The sequence below is a fragment of the Lineus longissimus genome, chromosome 10 (assembly GCF_910592395.1).
Source record: "Lineus longissimus chromosome 10, tnLinLong1.2, whole genome shotgun sequence".
Taxonomy (NCBI): domain Eukaryota; kingdom Metazoa; phylum Nemertea; class Pilidiophora; order Heteronemertea; family Lineidae; genus Lineus; species Lineus longissimus.
This window is the reverse complement of record NC_088317.1, coordinates 7865462-7885407: the sequence shown is the minus strand read 5'-3', so window position 1 is coordinate 7885407 and position 19946 is coordinate 7865462. Positions and strand designations below refer to the sequence as shown.

The 19946-nt window shown below is 41.1% G+C and overlaps 1 protein-coding gene and 1 long non-coding RNA gene across 5 annotated transcripts in view; one reads left to right on the top strand and one right to left on the bottom strand.

The window, feature by feature from the left end:
• Positions 1-19946, top strand: part of LOC135494600 (uncharacterized) — a 439372-nt gene that overhangs the window by 330988 nt on the left and 88438 nt on the right. The window lies entirely within an intron of this gene.
• LOC135494439 (uncharacterized) overlaps positions 1-19946 on the bottom strand; it is a 154140-nt gene that overhangs the window by 63090 nt on the left and 71104 nt on the right. For both annotated transcript variants that reach the window (XM_064782403.1, XM_064782402.1), the window contains exon 4: positions 12658-12795. In XM_064782403.1, the coding sequence (XP_064638473.1) occupies positions 12658-12795 (138 nt within the window). The remainder of the gene's footprint in view (positions 1-12657; positions 12796-19946) is intronic.

Sequence of the window (19946 nt, the reverse complement as noted above, 5' to 3'; positions counted from 1 at the left end):
AGTGAATGAAATGGCCAGGGCCATTGTGCTCACCTCTTGTGAAGGGAAGATGGATGAAGCATTAGCATGGTTTTAAATGTGAGAAAGAAATGAAGTAATGTTTTACAATGAAATTACATGAGAGATAAAATAATGCGTAAGTTGAATTTAATTGAGGTGACTACAGGTATGACAAAGCAGAGTAGACAATTTTGTGATCTGACCAGTAATCGTTAAAACAGCAGCAGAACAAAAGCTTGAAGCAGCAAAACATGCACGGCATGCCTACCAAAAGAACAAATAAGCAATTCCATGCAACAAGTCATCAGCATTAACACACCTTTTTAAAAAAAGTCCTTTGGTTTACAGATGACCCATTATGGAAATGCTTAGGAATAGGATAATTATGTTGTTTGCTTGTGTCTAGTACAAGAAACAACCATCATCTGAAATTCCTAGGGCTCTGTAGAGGTTAATTAATCCTGCATTTGCCTAGGCTTAGACTATGACATCCCACTTAGCAGCATTTCAAGGCACCCTTAGGGGAGAGTCCACTATTAACATTTGGGGCCCTGCTGGCCAAACTGAGAATCAGAAAAAGACTGCAGTTTAGTCTAAGAGTATAGGGGTACATCCGTACCAAGTTAGGGATCTGTAGCTAAAGCAGTGACAAAACGTGCCGTCATTGTAAAATGGCAGTGCCATAGGAAAACTTTGACCTCTGTGACCTTGAGAAGTAGGTCAAATCAAAAACCCACATTAATGAAATGTATCCTTGCTAGGAGTACCTACCATAAAAATGTTATGAAAATCAGACCACTATTAAACGAGCAATCAAACATTTTAACTTTGGACATTAAATTTGGCCCCCAGGTGGCCAAACTAAGAATTTTTCAAGATGCCCCCCTGGCACCCATATTGGCTATCACATTTGATAAAAAATCAAGGATTTAGTAGAGAGTACATAGATATACATCCAGATCAAATTTGGTTGCAATCCGATCATTAGTTTCGGAGTAATAGTACTGTGTTTATTTTTCAAGATGGCTGCCTGGCGGCCATATTTGATGTCCGAACGGCCGAAATTTTAGGGGTGGAATAGAGAATCCCCAGATACATGTCCACACTGGTTTAAAACCTTCTAGCTAAAATAGATAGGAAACATGCTACTGTTCAGTGAATCAGCAAACTTTGACCTCTATGACCTTGAAAAGGAGGTCAAATCAAAAACCCGGAGGATATATGATGCACCTTTGCTAGAAGTACCTACCATATTTTTTTCAAAATTTCCCGACCACTATTAAGGGAGATATTGCATATTTTTACTTTTAACGTTTGGCCCCCTGGTGGCCAAACCGTGAAACGAATCGGAGCGAAACTTGGTCTCCAAGGTATCATTACATAAGGGTACATGTGTACTAAGTTTCAACTCAATAGCTCTAACAGTTACGAAACGTGCCCTGCTAACGGACGACGGACGACGGACGACGACGACGACGACGACGACGACGACGACGACGACGACGACGACGACGACGACGACGACGGACGACGGACGCCATGGTATGGGATAAGCTCACCTCTGCTAAGAGGTGAGCTAAAAATAGATGCCTCTCAAAATTATGTAATAACTTTGTTATGCAATTGGTCCTGATATCAACTATGATATCATTCGAATGCCAAGAAGATTCTCCACCATTGGTGAAAATTTGGGTAAAAAAGGATTAGCCGTTTTTGAGAAAATGTGCAAAATCTGGTGTCCATAAACTTTTGACCATGAGTGTACATACACCTGAGAGGTAAGGTCCTTGGTATATTTTCAGAGTGCATCTTATAAAGTTCAAAAGTTCTATGGATATCACTCTTGAGTGTCTTTTGCAGTCCACACAATGTTTTGCCTTGCATTCTCAAAGGCGTCTTCAGGTGTAATAAGTATAATATGTATGTGCAGGAAAACTAATTGTCTGATTGAATAATCCGGTTATATGCATAAGACAGAAACAGACCCTGATCCCTATTGAGCTTGGCTCTAATCCTCATTATTTGCTGAATTGCTTCATGTATTTTTCTTACACTAATGTTCTCCACATTTGAACAAATCATTTCAACTGAGTTCAAGAGGATTTTGTAGACAGGGTTTGTTAACAAGTGTTCAAATAAAGGTGATTTCAAGTCACATTTCTGCACTGATGTTAAAATTGATAATGGAATCAGGTCGGAAAAAGGTCACATTGACCTGAGTTTTTGTTAATATGTGCAGATACCGAATAGGTTTCTACATATCAAATGTCTAGGAAAATTAATGACGAATTTGCTGAAATTTCAGAGTTTGACCTCTGTGTCCTTCAAAAGTAGGTCAAATGAAAAACACTTATATGTCATGTAGTCTGTAGTGAAACTTGGTGTGTGGATGTCTTGATGTTAGCCTCATAGCATAATTGCCTAACTCATATTTGAAGGTTTTGAGAAAAATTCAAGAAAACTATTTTTTAGAAAACGCTTTGGAAATTTTTGTTCAAACTTTAACAATAACTTATAATAGATGTCTCAACTTTTTTTAAAGCCATTAAATAAGTAAACAATGCTTAAATAACACAGAAAAGTGACAAAGGCAATTAATTTTCACATTTGGCCAAAATATGACTAAGGCAATTATGCTATGAGGCTAGGTTATGACAACATGACTTGACGCACAGAAAATCATCGCCATTTGACCTACATTCAGGGCTCCAGTTGGGCATATTTGAAAAGCTTATTTTGTCAATATCTAATAAATGCTGATAGTTAGAACCATGAAACATTTACTGTGAATACTTCTGATGAGACCACATGACACAGAAAAGTGACAAAGGCAATTAATTTTCACATTTGGCCAAAATATGACTAAGGCAATTATGTTATGAGGCTAGGTTATGACAACATGACTTGACACACAGAAAATCATCGCCATTTGACCTACATTCAGGGCTCCAGTTGGGCATATTTGAAAAGCTTATTTTGTCAATATCTAATAAATGCTGATAGTTAGAACCATGAAACATTTACTGTGAATAATTCTGATGAGACTACATGGCATAATAAAAGGGTTTTTGATTTGACCAATTTTTGAAGGTCTCAGAGGTCAAACTCTTAAATTTCAGCAAAGGTAGCACGTTTCGTCATTAATTGTCCTAGACATTTGATACTGTGGCAGGATCCAATCCTGAGTTCATTATAGGGATAAACGTACGTCGAACAGGGGTTAAAATAACGTACAAACTGGTTTTATTATCGAGTTCTTCAAGCATCAAACGTACAGCGTTCTGGCAATGTAGTCTTGTCACGATAGCAAGAATAAAAACTGATCTGAAATAAAAGCAAGATTACACAAGTTATGGTTGATAAAAGCGATAACCAAAGTGTCCAAATTAACAAGGAGGAATTTAACTCACACGATTGTGGCCCGTTCCCTATAAAAGTTCCGAAGTCATAATTCACAGGGCCAAACTTTGTCCAAATGTTTGCCTCACGGCTTTCATTCCTGATCATTCCTCGTGTCTCAGGCAAAAGCCTCGTTCTGAGATACTAAAATTATGAGGGTACTGATGGGCATATTAAATCCATCAACACCGGCCCCTTAAATCCAACTCCTTCGGATTTACCAGTCCAATATAAAACAATGAATCACTGAACATCTAACACAATATTGTCAACACATAACTACTAATGCGGTGGACTATGACTACTCCGGATTCAACTAAAACATGTCCAAAAACTAAAGCGCAGATTATAGTTTCTAAGAAGTGCAGCAACTACTAGTTTAACTTGAAATCAGCGCAGCGCAGTAAAGTTCTCATTGATAAAATCATTTGGTGATCTGACAGTTCAGTCCTTGGATACAATCAATCTGGCCAACTTGTTGGTTGGTCTGCGGTACACTCCGTTCTTGGTTTGAACTTCACAAGATCTAACGTGTCCATCTCCTCCAGCAGTGACGCTTACGACTCTGTCCACCGGCCAATAGACTCTCCCGACTGACGGATCCTGTACTAAAACGATGTCATCAAGTTGCAGATCGGGTTTCGTATCCTGCCATTTGGTTCTCTCCTGTAACGACGTAACATACAACTTGTTGAACTGCTTCCAAACTTTGTTCGTGACGTGGTTTACACACTTCCATCTACCACGGTAGATGTTACCCTCCTCGGTTAACGTAGTATCAGTCTCGACAGTGTTCAGTCCCATCAAGTGGTTCGGCGTAATGGCAACTGTAGATGGATCAGACCTACTACTAGCAGTAAGCGGATGGCTGTTTACTATCCACTTTGTCTTTACCAGTACTGTCTGTAGTTCCTCTTCCTCCAATCTCTGTCTGTTCGCGAGTCCGAATAAGATCTTTCTAACAGATCTAATTTGACGCTCATAGTGTCCTCCGAAGTTACTGGCTGTGGGAGGGCTAAATTCCCATTCTATTTCCTCCTTAGCTAACTTCCTTTGGATTTGCATCTCCTCATTCATCTTGATCAAGTCATCTCTCATTTCCTTGCAAGCTCCAACAGATTGGTCCCGTTGTCAGAACGAAACTTTCTAGGCTTTCCTCGACGATTCATGAATCGACTAACTGCTAGCAGGCATGATGGCGTATTCATCCGTCGTGCTACCTCTAGGTGTATTGCTCAAGTGAAGTTGAAGGAGAACAGCACTCCATAGCGCTTGTACTGACGGCGTGATACAACGGCGTATAACGGTCCAAAGTAATCGACTCCTTCACATTCAATGGATCTAGTTGCAGATATCCAGTCCATGGGCAGGGATCCAATTTTTCTGAGACATCAGAGAAGCTTGGTACTTGGCAGAAGGTACACAGTGCTTCAGAACATTCTTGGCAGCGGTTGTCACTCCAACGATCCAATACTCCATGCACAGAGTAGACATGACGTGATGTCTGCCGACGTGACCCTCCATCATGTGAGTTCGACGAATCAGCTTCCATACCAGTGGCTCTTTACCGGGAAGGATGATTGGGTGCTTTCCTTCATGTGGCAATGTGGACTCCTCCAACCTTCCTCCTACTCGAAGTAATCCATTCTCTGGGTACGGGCATAGATTACGAATGTGACTGGTCTTATAAACTGTCTGGTTCTTCTTGAGCTTCTGTATCTCTTCCCCGTAGAGTGCATGCTGAATGACCCTTAGGACTGCATGTCTTGCCCTACGTCTTAGCTCCACCATGGGCAGTGTTTGAACTCTTATGTTGTTCTCAACAAGGTTTCTGCAAAGTAGACTATCTTCTTCCATTCCGAGATTTTCTGTAAGGTGGCAATCGTAGTCTGCAAGCCATGGTTCAACGTCGGCTCGCTGACATCAACACAGTTTACAGCTTCGGTATTGGTTTCTTTCGGTTCTTCTGGCCATTCTTGCTCAGGTAGTAGCAAGAACTCGGGGCCATGATGCCACAGACTTCCACTCAGCTCCTTGACTCCACCTCCCTTGGAAGCAATATCAGCTTGGTTATCAGTTCCAGGTACATGTCGCCAATCTTCTACCTTGGTGAGCGTCAGTATGGTACCAACTCTGTTTCAAGTGAATACTGGCATCCTAATGTTGTCATTTCTCAGGTAGTCAAGGACTATGCGACTGTCAGTCCAGTTGACAGCTTTCTCGAATGACAGACGCAATTCTGTCTTCAACTTGGCTGTGGTTCTCGCACTAAGTGTAGCGGCGACCAATTCCGCTCTGGGAATGGTTTCCCCCTTCAGTGGGTTGACTCGGGACCTGGCGAGTACCAGCTTGGATTCTATTCCCTCTCTGTTTCTAGTGCGGACATAGGCTGCAACTCCATGCCCTCGTTCTGAGGCGTCGCCAAAAACATGAAGCTGGTACGTGGCCTCAGGGTCGTAGGTGTAGCTAGTGATGCATCTTTCGAATTCAATCTTGGTGATAGCGTCGGTTCCCTTCTGCCAGCTGGTCCACAACTTCAGGTACTCCTCAGGTATCTGTTCATCCCAACTCAGCTTCAGTTTGCAGAGACTCTGGACGATCGTTCTGCAATTCAGGATCCATGGCCATACGAGGCATCGTTAGTTAAGCTGACCTCAGCCTCAACTTTAGCTCGAGGCTCTTCAGGTATCCCTTGAAGTACCTCTGGGCAATTGCTTGCATACTTTCTCTTCGTAAAGCCTGACTGGATGCAAGTCTGGTCCACAGCTTCAACTGCTACAACTCCTTCTTGACAATCAGCATAACTGTCTAGGTTGTCGTCAACATAGAACGCTCGTTGTGCCGCGATCGATATGTCTCTGTTCTCTGGATTCCCTTGACATTCCAGTCCACATTTTAAGGCGTGACAGGCAACTGATGGGGATGGCTTCGATCAAAAAGGGTGCACGGTCCATCTCCAATCCTGGGTTGCACCTTCTTCATCTGCGAGCAAGAATCTGTACCAGTTCCTATCAGCAACGGGAACTACAATCTGATGGTACATGGCCTGGATGTCGAAATCGCAGCAAGACCCTGTCTAGTCGATTGGTGAGATCTGGTCCCTTTTTACATAAACTGTTGAGTGAAACTCCCCGAGTCTCAGCTGCTCCATCAAAGACTATACGCATCTTTGTGTTCTTCTTCTTGCTGAATACACCATGGTGTGGTAAATACCATCAATCCGGGATGTCGAGCTCAGCTTCTGGTACTCTTTCGACGTATATCTTTCTCTTCAAGTCGACCATCTGGTCCTTGTAGGCAGTAGCATACGTAGAATCTCTCTTGCTTCTCCTCTGAATGCCAACTAGTCTTTTCTGAGCCATTGGTCTACTGTAATTACAGGAGGCAATGTGTTCTTCAGAGGCACACCAACATGGTACCTCTCTCCATCAAAGGTGGAAGTCTCTGACAGGTTCTTCATAAATTCTTCCTCCTTCCTGGACCATTGGATCTCCTCTCCTCTTGGGCCGACGTTAAAACTCTCTGCTGAAGTGCGCATTCAAATCAGTCTAGTTCCTGTACGGTGATTCTGCGTATCGACTTCATATCGGTGCACCGGCCCTTCTGCACTGGTCCCAGCAATGTCCAGCCAATCTTGGTCTTCATTGCATAAGGCCCCTTCTCAGTTGTTGGAATGATTGCCAGTGGTCGTATAACTTCGGGTTGATTTGCTCCAAACAGCAGGCCAACTGGGACATTGATATACCTCAGATCGACCCGCTTCAGTTATTGATACTTCCTGACGTCATCCAGGGTTGGGATTTCCCATGGGTTGATCGCCACAGTTCTGTGCGTGTACAGGTCATCCAACTTAACCCACTGGTCACCCTGACTGAGTCCCTTGACTTCAAGATTCCGGATTTTCCTTGACGGAACATTGGCGCAACTCTGTATCATCGTGGTTAGGTCAACATTTGTCGGCTGACCTCGGAGACCAATCTTCTTCGCCAAATCATCAGTTATGAAGCTTGCTCCAGTACCATTGTCGAGGAAAACGTTTGTTGTAACTTCAACTCTGTTGTCCAAGCTTCTGAGCTTGACAGGCAAAACTGCCATGGCTATCATTTCTTCGGTTCCAATCCTACGCCACTTAACTTCTTCTGCTTTCACAGTCTTCAGGGTGTCACTGTCAGCTGATTTCCCTTTTGGTTTGGTCTCGGACTGTTGACCACCTTGATTGTCACTGGATCGGTTGCCAGTCGGCTTACTAGCATCTTTATGTTCGCTGGCGAGATGACCACGGTCTAGACATCTAAAACAGGGACCTGTTTTCTTCAAGAAATCATTCCTCTCAGCTCTGGACAACTTCTTTAACTTCTTACAATCTGTGACATTGTGTCCTCCTCGCTGGCAGTATGGATAGCTATTAGGGTCTGCTTCTGTCTCCCCAGACTTGTTAACTAAAAACTGCTCTGGGACATGATGACTGCTTTCCTGACTTATCCTGCTTCCTCTCAGTGTGGGAGGGCTTGTGGTCGTCATCAGTGGGTTGTCGTGATCCATACCTCGGATTCATCAACACCTTGGCCTGTGTTTCAACGAACTTCACCAAGTTCTGGTAGGTGGCAAGGTTTCATGTCTTCCCAAAAACATCAGTGTCTTCCTTGATCCATTTGTACTTCATGCGGTTTGTTAGCTTCTCAACGATTTCTGCCATCATGGATGGGTGTTCCAACTCTGTCAAGCGTCCAAGTCCAGTCAATGCATTGAAGCTATCCCTCAGCAAAATAGCGAATCTGTCAAATTCCTCTGGTGACTTCATCGTTAACTTCTGCCATGCTCGGATCTTTCTCAGGTATGCTCTGCTGGCATCATACGGAGCGCCATATCTTGTCTCAAGAAGTTTCATTGCTTCAGCATATCCCTGGTGCGGAGTTAAATGAATGCATCCTCGTACGAGCTCATGGGGTGTACCAGATGTGAATGCCCTGAGCTGCGTCAGTCGTTCCCTGTTGGTATCTGCCCACTTGATAATGTACTCTTCGAAGTCAACTAGAAATTCTCTAAAATTGGTTTCATCCCCACTAAAGATCTCAGGTTCAGCTCTTGGCATCCTCATCTGCTTTGTTAGATCACGCTGGGTGTCTGCAATCGTTGACAATGCTCTCTCTGTCGCTTGGGATATCTGGCTGGTGTTCGCCGCTTCACTCATTCTAGGAGACGACCCTATCCTGGGTGTAAAGCTTCTTCTGGCGCCAAGGCCTCTCGTCATTGGTGTGTACAGATCATCTTCTTCTTCTTCTTGTTCATACTCGGTCATTGACTCAATCCAGCCAATCACCTCACATCCCACTTGATCAATCTTAGTGTCGAAGTACGCCTGATCTTTCGGTCGTTCCGTGGGCTGCAACATTCCTTGAACTTCATCATGGCACGCTCTTAACTTTTCTACGGCTTGTTCATATTGCCTGAATACGCCTTCCACTTTCTCGGAGTCGCCAGTTTCCATCAGCTTCAGTAGGCAGTTCTTCTTGGCAGTGACCTGTCCTGACAATGATGATCGTCTACGGATAAGTGTCTTCACCTCTCTGTCTCGAGCCTGTTTTTCTGCAGCCTTTCTTGTATTTATTCCGTCAGCAGCGTTCTCACCACCAGTATCCTAATTACTGCTGGCATTTGGGTTTTCCGTCCCAGCACCTTCAGTTCTAGCGCTTCCAGCGCCATCTTCATCGCCCGGCATCTTCTATCTTGCCCCTTGTTGAGCTTCACTATGTTGACTCAGTGGACACTCGAAACTGGAATTCCCCAATAAACCTCGTCCCAAAGACCGTTACAAGCGGCAGCGTGGCTGGGCCTTGTGTATGTCCAAAGTACTCAAATCGACCTCGTCTCCAGGACTAATTGGAATTTGGCTTCTACTCACGGTTTTTGGCTTTTTCAAAAGCTTTTTCCCCCGTTGAATCTTATCAGTGTGGCAGGATCTAATCCTGAGTTCATTATAGGGATAAACGTACGTCGAACAGGGGTTAAAATAACGTACAAACTGGTTTTATTATCGAGTTCTTCAAGCATCAAACGTACAGCGTTCTGGCAAAGTAGTCTAGTCACGATAGCAAGAATAAAAACTGATCTGAAATAAAAGCAAGATTACATAAGTTATGGTTGATAAAAGTGATAATCAAAGTGTTCAAATTAACAAGGAGGAATTAAACTCATACGATTGTGGCCCGTTCCCTATAAAAGTTCCAAAGTCATAATTCACAAGGCCAAACTTTGTCCAAATGTTCGCCTCATGGCCCCCATTCCTGATCATTCCTCGTGTCTCAGGCAAAATCCTCGTTCTGAGATACTAAAAGTATGAGGGTACAGATGGGCATATTAAATCCATCAACAGATACGTAGTGGCTATTGGGCATCTATACATATCAACAAAACCTTAGGTCAATGTGACCTACTTTACAGGCCCGATTCCATTATCGATTAAACATCAGTGCAGAAATGTGACATGAAATCAGCTATATGTGACCAGTCACACAAAAAGGTACCTCCGCACTGTGACGTTGTTATCGAGAAATAGGCCATTTAAAACTTGCGTGTAAAACCCACGTGCAGCGTGTTAACTTCCTGGTTTGTTAGGTTTTTAACACCAGTCAACGTCAGCTGACGTTACAGGGAATCCCCTATTGACTCCTGTGGTTTAGCATAAATTGTCAACAAAATTATCTTTTATTTCATGAAAAAAGTGTGAAATTTGACCGAGTTTTTGAACAGAGATATCTTGGATATCATGTCATAACATGCTAATTCATAAAGATTTTCAAAATATTCTAAGTTATCCTCAAATTACATGTTATAAGGTATTAAAATCCACTAATACCTCAATTTCATGAATTTGGTCCCTACAAGCCTTTTTGCGTGGCTGGTCACATATTTGAACATTTGTTTACAAACCCTGATCACAAAATCCTCTGGAACTCAGTTTCTTTCTGGTAGGACTGTAGAGCGTAAGCATCAGATAGGAAACAGGTGTTAATTTGTATAATAAATCGGCCATCCCAAACAGCGTCCACCGAGTTTAAAGTCAGGTACAAAGTCATCAAAATAAAATATATTAGTCATAGACGAAAAAAAGTACACCCTAAAACACATTTCCTAAAAATTTCATGACATTTGGGTGTAATAAAGGGAGTTGTAGTCTAAAATCACAATGCTCCTGTAGTATTGGGAAGCCAAGTCAAATCCAACATGGCCACCAACTGGGTGATTGGCACTGGTACATTTTAAACAACAACTCGCTAATCTAGCACACAAATTTTATAAAACGTTCAGGATATATGGAAAATGTCCTGCTTATGCCTAAAATTTTTGCGGAGGCCGCCATCGTTGGGAAGTTGGCGGTTTTCTAGCACTGAAATTACGTGTTGGATTTTTTAATATAGTGATATGTAGAAGGTTTAATGCTGTTGGGAGCTTTGGATTATTGTCTTCTGGTTTGTCAACTGCTGCTACTCACGTAGGTAGGCCAAAATATTCCTGTGTTCTGAATTCTTAAAAAATGTCTTCGCCCCGTGCACCATTACTGGCAACACGGCCCTTTTACAACAATGTACAATGTACAATTTTGTGATGTCTGGATATTTTGTGGTGTCTTCCCATGCAATTCAAGGTATAGCCTACCCCATTTCAACTTGACCGCTTCCCAGGTAATTTGCTGGTTACACTTTTCTCAACTTTTTCTCTCTCTCTTTGCAAGAACATTCCAGGAAAATGTTGAAGACCACCGAGAGAAAAAGCTGAATCAATTATCATACGTCTTGCACCTTGCAGGATTCATACAGATGTGTCCGCTCAGGGAGGTTTTGCTGCATTTCATGTGTCCTGTATCTTATCTCTATCACTTTGTGCTGTTTTATTAAATTTTTCAATAAGTGCAACATCCTCATACTATGCTCATAGCCGTTGAGAACAAAGTTGAATTAAATTGAACTAGCTCTGAGAATTCACAGGAAGTGAATTCATGACGCCAGAAGATATTTTTGGTGTATCGTGGGCATGGTACATTTTCTTTCGGGAGTAAGATCCGTGCTCCCCTCTCAATTTGCACCAAAACATATAGAATCCGCTGCTAAAATTCAAGTGAAATGATTCTTTGGTGCGATAGAAGGATTCCAATGCTTAATCATTTTTCTATAGGTGTCTGAGATCACAAAATCATACTTTTATTCCCTCATATTCATGATGTTCCCTTGCTTTCGCTTCTGTATGACCGGCCATTTTAGGTCACGTGATGTGAATATCATGATACCTCATTAATATTCATGGCCCTACAATGCAATTTTTACACCATTTTCAGAAGATCTACTATTCTCATCAAACTTTACCTTTCGATCTCAGTTTTGTTCTGATTTATTGAGTTGCTCGAGACCATTGTTGTACACTATGCATTTCGATCATGTGAGACCAGTGTGGAGATTAGGAAATCAAATCAAATCAAAATTAAGAAACACCAAAATTATGAATTTCCATTATGTTTTCTGGCTGTATTTTAGACTTTTTATATGCTCATTAAGGCTGATTTGATATGTTGGTGTTGAAAAGTAAAGATCTAAAATCCACTGTAGTTAACTTCCTTTTCCTTTCCCCAATCTCAGCTCCCGAAATCGCAAAGATGATAAAAACAGGTACCAAAATGTTAGTTTGGCCGTTCTCTTCGACGTACATCCCCCGGCACATACAAAAGAAACAAACCTACATTGAAGCGGGAGGGCACACCCCGGGAGGCACACCTCAGAAATGTTTCTATTTATAAGAGTTCAGCTCCCTGGCTTAAGTCGATTATCTCACCAAAATTTCATAGAAATTACGCAGGAATGTTTTCAAATTCAAATACTGCACTCATTAGATTTCATGTGCATGCCTTAGATTGGCCCCTAAATGTTGACGAAAGCGAGTGTATTCCTGAAGTCACATGATTGTACGAGAAACTTTAGACTCTGCTGAGCAACAACAAGACTGACTCCAGTTCAAGAGAGAGCTGGAGTCATAATTAGTACCCATCTGGGCTTGTAGTGATGTAGCAGGTACCCTTAGCAACAGCCAATAACAACATCCTGAGCAATCCATGCAAGGCTCTGTAAACCACATAAAGAGGTACCAAGGAATATATTTGTAAATATGCGTTATACATTGTTTTGATAGTAGGAATCTGAATACCACTATCACACATCTACAATCCCATCAAAGAATAAGACAGAAAGAATAAGACAGCACAGCACATACCTGACAATTCTTTCACGTAATCCCACGCAGCCTTTTCTGCCAATGTTTTGCTCTTCGTATATGCTTCCGTGACTTTTTCTGGGTCTGACCAATCTTCCTCTGCAAATACTTTTTCGGGATCATTGGCCGTAAGACCACCTATGAAAGAAGAAATAATCATAAGGTTACTTACTTACCCTAAGGAAGTGGCCTTATCCTTACTCAACATGCCAATAAAACTGAGATTTCATTAAAGCCCTATAGACAAACTGAGTAAGATCAAAGATGATACTCTACAACCCTGCCTCATTTTTTTTCAGTTCAAATTTCCTGTGGAAGTGTATATTTTATAACTCATACTTGCCAATGTCAGACTTACGTTTATAACTCGTTTTCCAATTAATATGATGAATTTGTCAACTATTTTAAATTCAAAATAACTTGCTTCAGTTCATGAAGCTACATTGCACACGTGGCGAAATCCCATCACCTTGCATGCAGTGTTGTGGTAATGGACCCTAAAGGGTGATATCAATCAACTTTAATCAGCAAATCGGAGGCTGCGGGTCAATAGAAAACTGGGTGACGGACACACAGACAATGGCAGTTTGCCATTTTGGTGATGTCTCAAATGAAAAAACGGCCAGGGGCCATTGTGCTCACCGTATAGATATTTGGTGCTTTGTAATTCATCCAGATTAAGAAACATTGTACATGTATAGTATACAGGTCAAACCAAAGTCGGTATGACATGTGATGTATCGTTGCTTGGAGTAAGTACCATAAGAATATCATCAAAAACAAGTCAATAATAAACGAGATATTGCACTTTTTACCTAGTTTAGTTTTGGCCTCCTGGTGGTCAAGTTGAGTACCAGATCAGATCGAAATTCGATGTCCGAGGTAACATGACGTAGGGAGTCATGTGTATCAAATTTCAAGTTCAAAGCTTTAGTGGTTAAGAAACGTGCCATAGTTACAATCAAACAACAAATGTACGCCATTTGACCTCTGTGACCTTGAAAAGCAGGTCAGATCAAAAACTCATATGATATGTGATGTATCCTTGCTAGGAGAACCTACCATAAAAATGTTATCGAAAACGAATCACTAAAAATAAGCAAGATATTGCACTTCTTACTTTTTCCATTATGGCCCCCTGGTGGCCGAATAAAAAATCAGATCGACCCAAAATTCGGCATCAGAGGTTATCTGATGTAGGGGGTTATATGCACCAAGTTTCAAGTTCATAGCTTTACTGGTTAAGAAACGTGCCATAGTTTACACTCTAATGGCCAATTTACGCCATATGACCTCTGTGACCTTGAAAAGTACGTCAAATTGAAAACCCGTAAGATATGTGATGTACTCTTCCTATGGGTACCTACCATAAAAATTTTATCGAAAAAAACAAGTCACTTATAAGCGAGATATCACACTTTTTAGATTTCCACTTTTGGCCCCCTGGTGGCAAAGTTGAGAATCAGATCAAACTGAAATTCAGCACCAGAGGCTATGTGATATAGGGGTTATATGTACCAAGTTTCAAGTTCATAGCTTTAGTGGTTAAGAAACGTGCCATAGTTTACACTCTAACGGCCAATTTACGCCATATGACCTCTGTGACCTTGAAAAGTAGGTCAAATTAAAAACCCGTATGATATAAGATGTATATTTGCTATGAGTACCTACAACAAAAGTTTCATCGAAAACAAGTCACTAATAAGCGAGATATCACACTTTTTAGATATCGTCATTTGGCCCCCTGGTGGCCAAGTTGAGAATCAGATCGGACCGAAATTCAGTGTCAGAGGTCACCTGACCTAGGGGGTGCTGTGTACAAAGTTTAAGGTTCATAGGCCTAGCGGTTAATCAACATAATCCTAGAATTAATCAACATTTCGCAAACTATCATAAAGTACTTCCTTACGACAATCATTTGTGAAGTTTATAAATAAACAAACGTTAATGAGTGAAATGGATGATTTTAATTGCTTATTTTTTAATCAAGTATGCCGCCATCTTGGGGGATTTTAATCTGATCTCTCCTCCAAACGGAGAGCCAATGACGTCATGCATGCAGCCATTGTGACAATCAGCTGTTCGAACAATGGCAAATGCTTGGAATGACAGCGAAATGACAGATGACAGTTCTTCGATTTCGTCGACGTCCAGCGATGAATCCTTCGATTACAACCGTGCATCAGCAGAAGAACGAGCAGGTCTAGTTCACTATGCGTTTGAGCCAAGGTACCAGGGCAGAAAAAGGTCCGGAAACTTAGTGGAAACAAGTAGTACTCGCCTTGATGAAAAAACCCCACTGCATCCATGACGTCATTCGCCCGGGAGATCTGAACAAACATGGCTACCCCCGCAAACTGCTTATTAAATGCAATTTTCTGCACTATCTAGGAATATTCATCATATCCTTGGTGTAGAGTATTTGTTCGTCATGTAACTTGGTATGTATTTGTTTACAAAAATATTTGAGTTTACTGCATTAATTTATTCCCATAGCTTCCCTTTAAGATTATTATGAGTTCGCGTTATTGAATGTATATATTCACAGCGTGTTGAATTCTATGGACTGGACGAGTTGGAAATTTGGAAATTCAGGGCAGGATCTGGATAATTGGCAACACATGTAATTGTCGCACGTTCGTCTAGCCAAGACCAGATGGCAGCACCGAACGGATGATAAAACTAACCATGTCGTATTCACTGTAAGTAAATCTACATCTTTAGTCCTCATGTTCTGGCAGAATCGAACTACATGCATCATGGTATTGGTATGCCGCCGTGACACCGGTACTTTTCAACTTTTTAAAAAAGTTTTCAAGAAAGTCCCATTGCTGTGGGGATTGCAGGATACGTAGTCTTACATGGGTAGGTAGGAATTGATAAAACTGTATTACTACGGGAAATGAGAATTATATCTCATTCATACTCTACGCAAGTCAGGCCCATCAATAAGTGACAGATGCCTTGGGCTGATCATAAAAAAGGCCTTTTTTGCGACTGCGTCAATTCCTTTCCAGTGATACTACAATTTCTGATATAGGGAGCAGCATGCTGGTGGAAAGTAATGATATATCAAATCGATGACAAGAACTATGCAGAGCGTGGCATATACCAGGTTTTGTTAATTGTTCATAGAATGATGTATTTTGAAGGGGGTGTTGTAGTGATGTAACCGTGACCGAGTGGCTGTGCATTGACATCCCAGTCAGGTTTACTGGCAAAATAAGCAGAATCACCACAACCTCGCTGTGCTAGTTGCCAATCATTCTACATTTTAGGATGGTCAGATGACCCCCTAGTGGCAAAACTGAGAATCACAACACACCCACTATTGAAAGGAACCTGCCCCTTCTCCATCGCAATATACTCACAAGAAATGAAATGAATTGCAAAAGCCATTGTAAAGTTATTGTGCGGAAACCAAAAGTGGTGATGGCCTCCTTGTTGCAAAACCAATAATCACATCGCATGCGCTATCGAAAGAAACATCCCCCTACTTCACACCAATATTCCCACAAATGAAACCGCCATTGTGCTCACCGTACAGATATTTGGTGGTTAGGAATTCATCCTGGTTAAGAAACCTGCTGCATGTATAGTAAATAGGTAAAACCAAAGTTGGTATGACATGTGATGTATCGTTGCTTGGAGTACCAACCATAAAAATATCATTGAAAGTCAACCTCTGTGACCATGAAAATCACGTCAAATAAAAAAAACCCAGGTATTATGTTGTGTATCTTTACCTGATGTACCTAATATAAATATTTGGAAATGATCCAGCCATTAGTTCAGGAGAAATAGCCCTTTTTGTGTTTCAGGTTTGGCCCCCTGGTGGCTAATCCATGAATCAAATCACAGCAAATTTAATTTCTGAGTTCTTTGACTAGGGGTACATATGTACAAGATTTCAAGTCAGCAACACCAGCGATTACGAAACGTGCCGCTATTGCCTAACAGCCATGCCGATAGCTAACTTTGACCTCTGTGATCTTGAAAAATAGGTAAAATTAAAACCTTGGATTATATTTCAAGCACCCTTACGAGATGCACCCACAGTAAAACTTTCATGATTCTAGCTATCAGCGTTCATTAGATATACAACAAATGAAATGGCCACGGCCATTGTGCTCACCTCATGTGGAGGAAAGACGGATGAAGAGCATGGTATTGTGTCATGTAGTGTTAGGTTTGATGTAGGTCCAAGCAATTACAATCCTTACTAAATTCGAGAAAAGTTTGTGTGTTTGTTTGTTGGTTTGTTTGTTTGTGCGCTCATATCTCCCATACCGAATGGCTGAGCGACCCCAGATTTTGCATGTAGCATTTAACGGGTCCTGAAAGTGTCCTTACGAAGCCCGATTTTTGAATTTCCAACTAACATCCGATGTAACGCCGTTTATTAGTTTTATCTAACGTTATTCAGCTTGCCCGCGCGGCGATTTTACCTTCGCGTCATGTGCGTCACGGGCGACGTCATAAATCCGACGTCAGGATGGGTCTTCTGACGTCATGACGTCACAATGCGACGTCTCGAGCCCTGTCACTTCAGTCAAAAGCTTTGGCGCATTCACACAGAGCATTCACACAGGCCGACAAAAACGCCATCAAGTTCTAAAATTTAAACTTTGAAATACGCAAGTTGGGACTTTTTTTCGTTTCAAAATCATGATTTTCAGTTTTGGACATTTTTGCATCGGCCATGTTTCCCTAGTCTAAGAAATACGAAAGGAACCATTCAGATATTCTCAATAAACAGCCCACATCCCATCTTTGGAATGGTGTCCCTAATTAATCCACAGTTACTTTGACAAATCTGTTGTAAATTGTTTTCATAGTGTGACTTTGATGACCCTTTTCAAAACCAACTGAATGCTGTACAATCCAATAAAACGCTAAGAAAAACATTCCACAGGCTCTATATGAATTTGCAACGTCGTTGACAAGAGAAAACATGTTCGGTTTAGCTAGGTATATTCAGAAACTTTAAAGCCCAAAAAATATTCCAACTTGAAGTCTTCAGGACACTTCCCATTTGCGTATTTTACGTTGGAAAGTTCAGAGCAAGAAATGTTTTTGTAGTGGCTTTGACATTTTCTGGTTTATACTTGAAACTAATAGATGGTTTGCACGAAACTCCATGTCAGCTTTATACTTGCCTTATATCTTCAGCCATATAAAAGTATACGTATAAGTACATGCATAAGCGACATAACATTGGCATGGAAGCGTTAACAACTACTTGTCCAGTAATGTTAAACGATCACTGAACTGGTCAACTAAATTGGTCAGTTCAGAAATATCATGAAAATATGATTATTCCAAATTACCATTTCCTTGCACTATTTTGATAACTTGATATTTTCTTCAAAGGCCTTTTTCAAACACTCATTCACTCAAAACATTAGTCCATTCAGGCAAATATGAGATCAAAAACATATTGAAACTATGATGTTATGATTATGATGTTTAACTTTGCCAGTTGGTCGGCATCAAAAGATGACAAACGCATGTTTAATACATAGGTCCATTCATTAATAATGGCAACAATCTGACAAAGTAACAATCACGTGAAAATCTCGATATTTAATGATCTCTCTATTAGGCCCGTACACCAAGTTAGAATTAATTGACTACATGTACTTGTTTGCATGGTCTTAGAATTTCTAAGAAATGCCATAACAGAAAGTTGCAATTCTTACAGCAGCATTACACTCCATACGAAATATTTTGTGAACAAATATTCCTGAAATTATCTTGAAACATGAGGCTCTATGAAAATGTGCTGCAATATACTCAAAAATATATGCTGCATTTCTCTACTAAAATGCAGCATTATCAGACCATTCTATGGGTCGTACACTAACATAACCAAAGGTGGATAATTGCAGCTAATTTATTTTGAATGCTTATTTAGTGATGCAACATGGTCAGTCAGTCCGGGCAAAAGCCTGAGGCAAGTTAATCGAACAATGCTCATGTATGTGAGTCAGACAGTCATCTATCAGAGACGTTTTGAAAGAAAACATTTTTTTCACTGTACTACAAGACCAGATTTATAGCATAGCTTCATGCATGAACCAACGGTGATTTTAGGGCAGCATAACAAAGTTGTGGGATGTTTCCCAGGAATCGCCAATTCTTTTTGTGTTTTCTTTCTGATAAAGAAGTTATCTCTGCCAGAGGCAGTCAATTCATATTTGACAATAATGCATGAATGGCTCACACAAACGTAGTAGACTGTGTGCATGTCATGAGCAGGTCCCAGCTGAAGAGTTGGATCGAAATAACGAAAAGGGGACTTTGATAACGTGAATTATCTTGGATAATCGAAACGTTAAGCTAGCTTCGCATCTTGAAAAAAAATCACACATCATTGCAATTATTGAGGGCTGACCACATTTCTTATCACCTACTGTTTCACCTCAACTGACTTGGAAAGACGGTACAAGTCTCTCTAGGAACAATCAGCAATTTTTATCAACTCTTTAGGTAATCATTATGCTGCGACAGTCTCGTATTAGTGTAACATCTCAACAGACATGGAAAAATGGGATGTATCTCTCTATACTACTAGGAACAATCATATCTGACATTAAGGCCCGAGTTATGTTGCGACAGTCTCCCATCCCATTAGTCATGTTAGTGTCACATCTAAACAGACAAGAAAGAACAGGATAGTGAATGTCTCTCCAGGAATTGCAATTCACTTTATTCCAACAAAGACGTGGCTGTGTCTCTAGAAACAATCGAACATAATCCTTACCACCTGGTCCAAAGTTATGTTGCGACTGTCTTACACATGTCTAGCTACTCAACAGGCAAAGACAAAGGGGACGCGCCCGTCATGCTGTAAACAGTCAGAAATATTTCAAGGTCGATTTATGATGTGAGGAAAAGTGGCACACACAGTCTGGATTTTTTGTAATTAGTTACTATTGTTCCCCGGGAGGTTATTTTGAATCTATTCATGTCACCCAGTTTGGTATCATTGTTCTTTGCAGTTGGTTGACTTTGGTGAGAACGTGTTTGGTTTAAGACAAGTGTCTGGTGGAAAAACACACCACTAAACTCTTCAGATGACGGACAAATTCAGGAGATGTTAAAGACTCGTCACAGAGCAGAGAGACTGCTTATGAACACCCCATTCATGAACACAGATTGAGTATCACGCTTGGTGACGGCGATTATTGCCTCATTATAATAAACGATAAACATCAAGTAAGATGGAAAGTTATACAGTGCGTATCAAAAAAAGGTAATCCGAGATCAGAGAGTTGATATGCGTT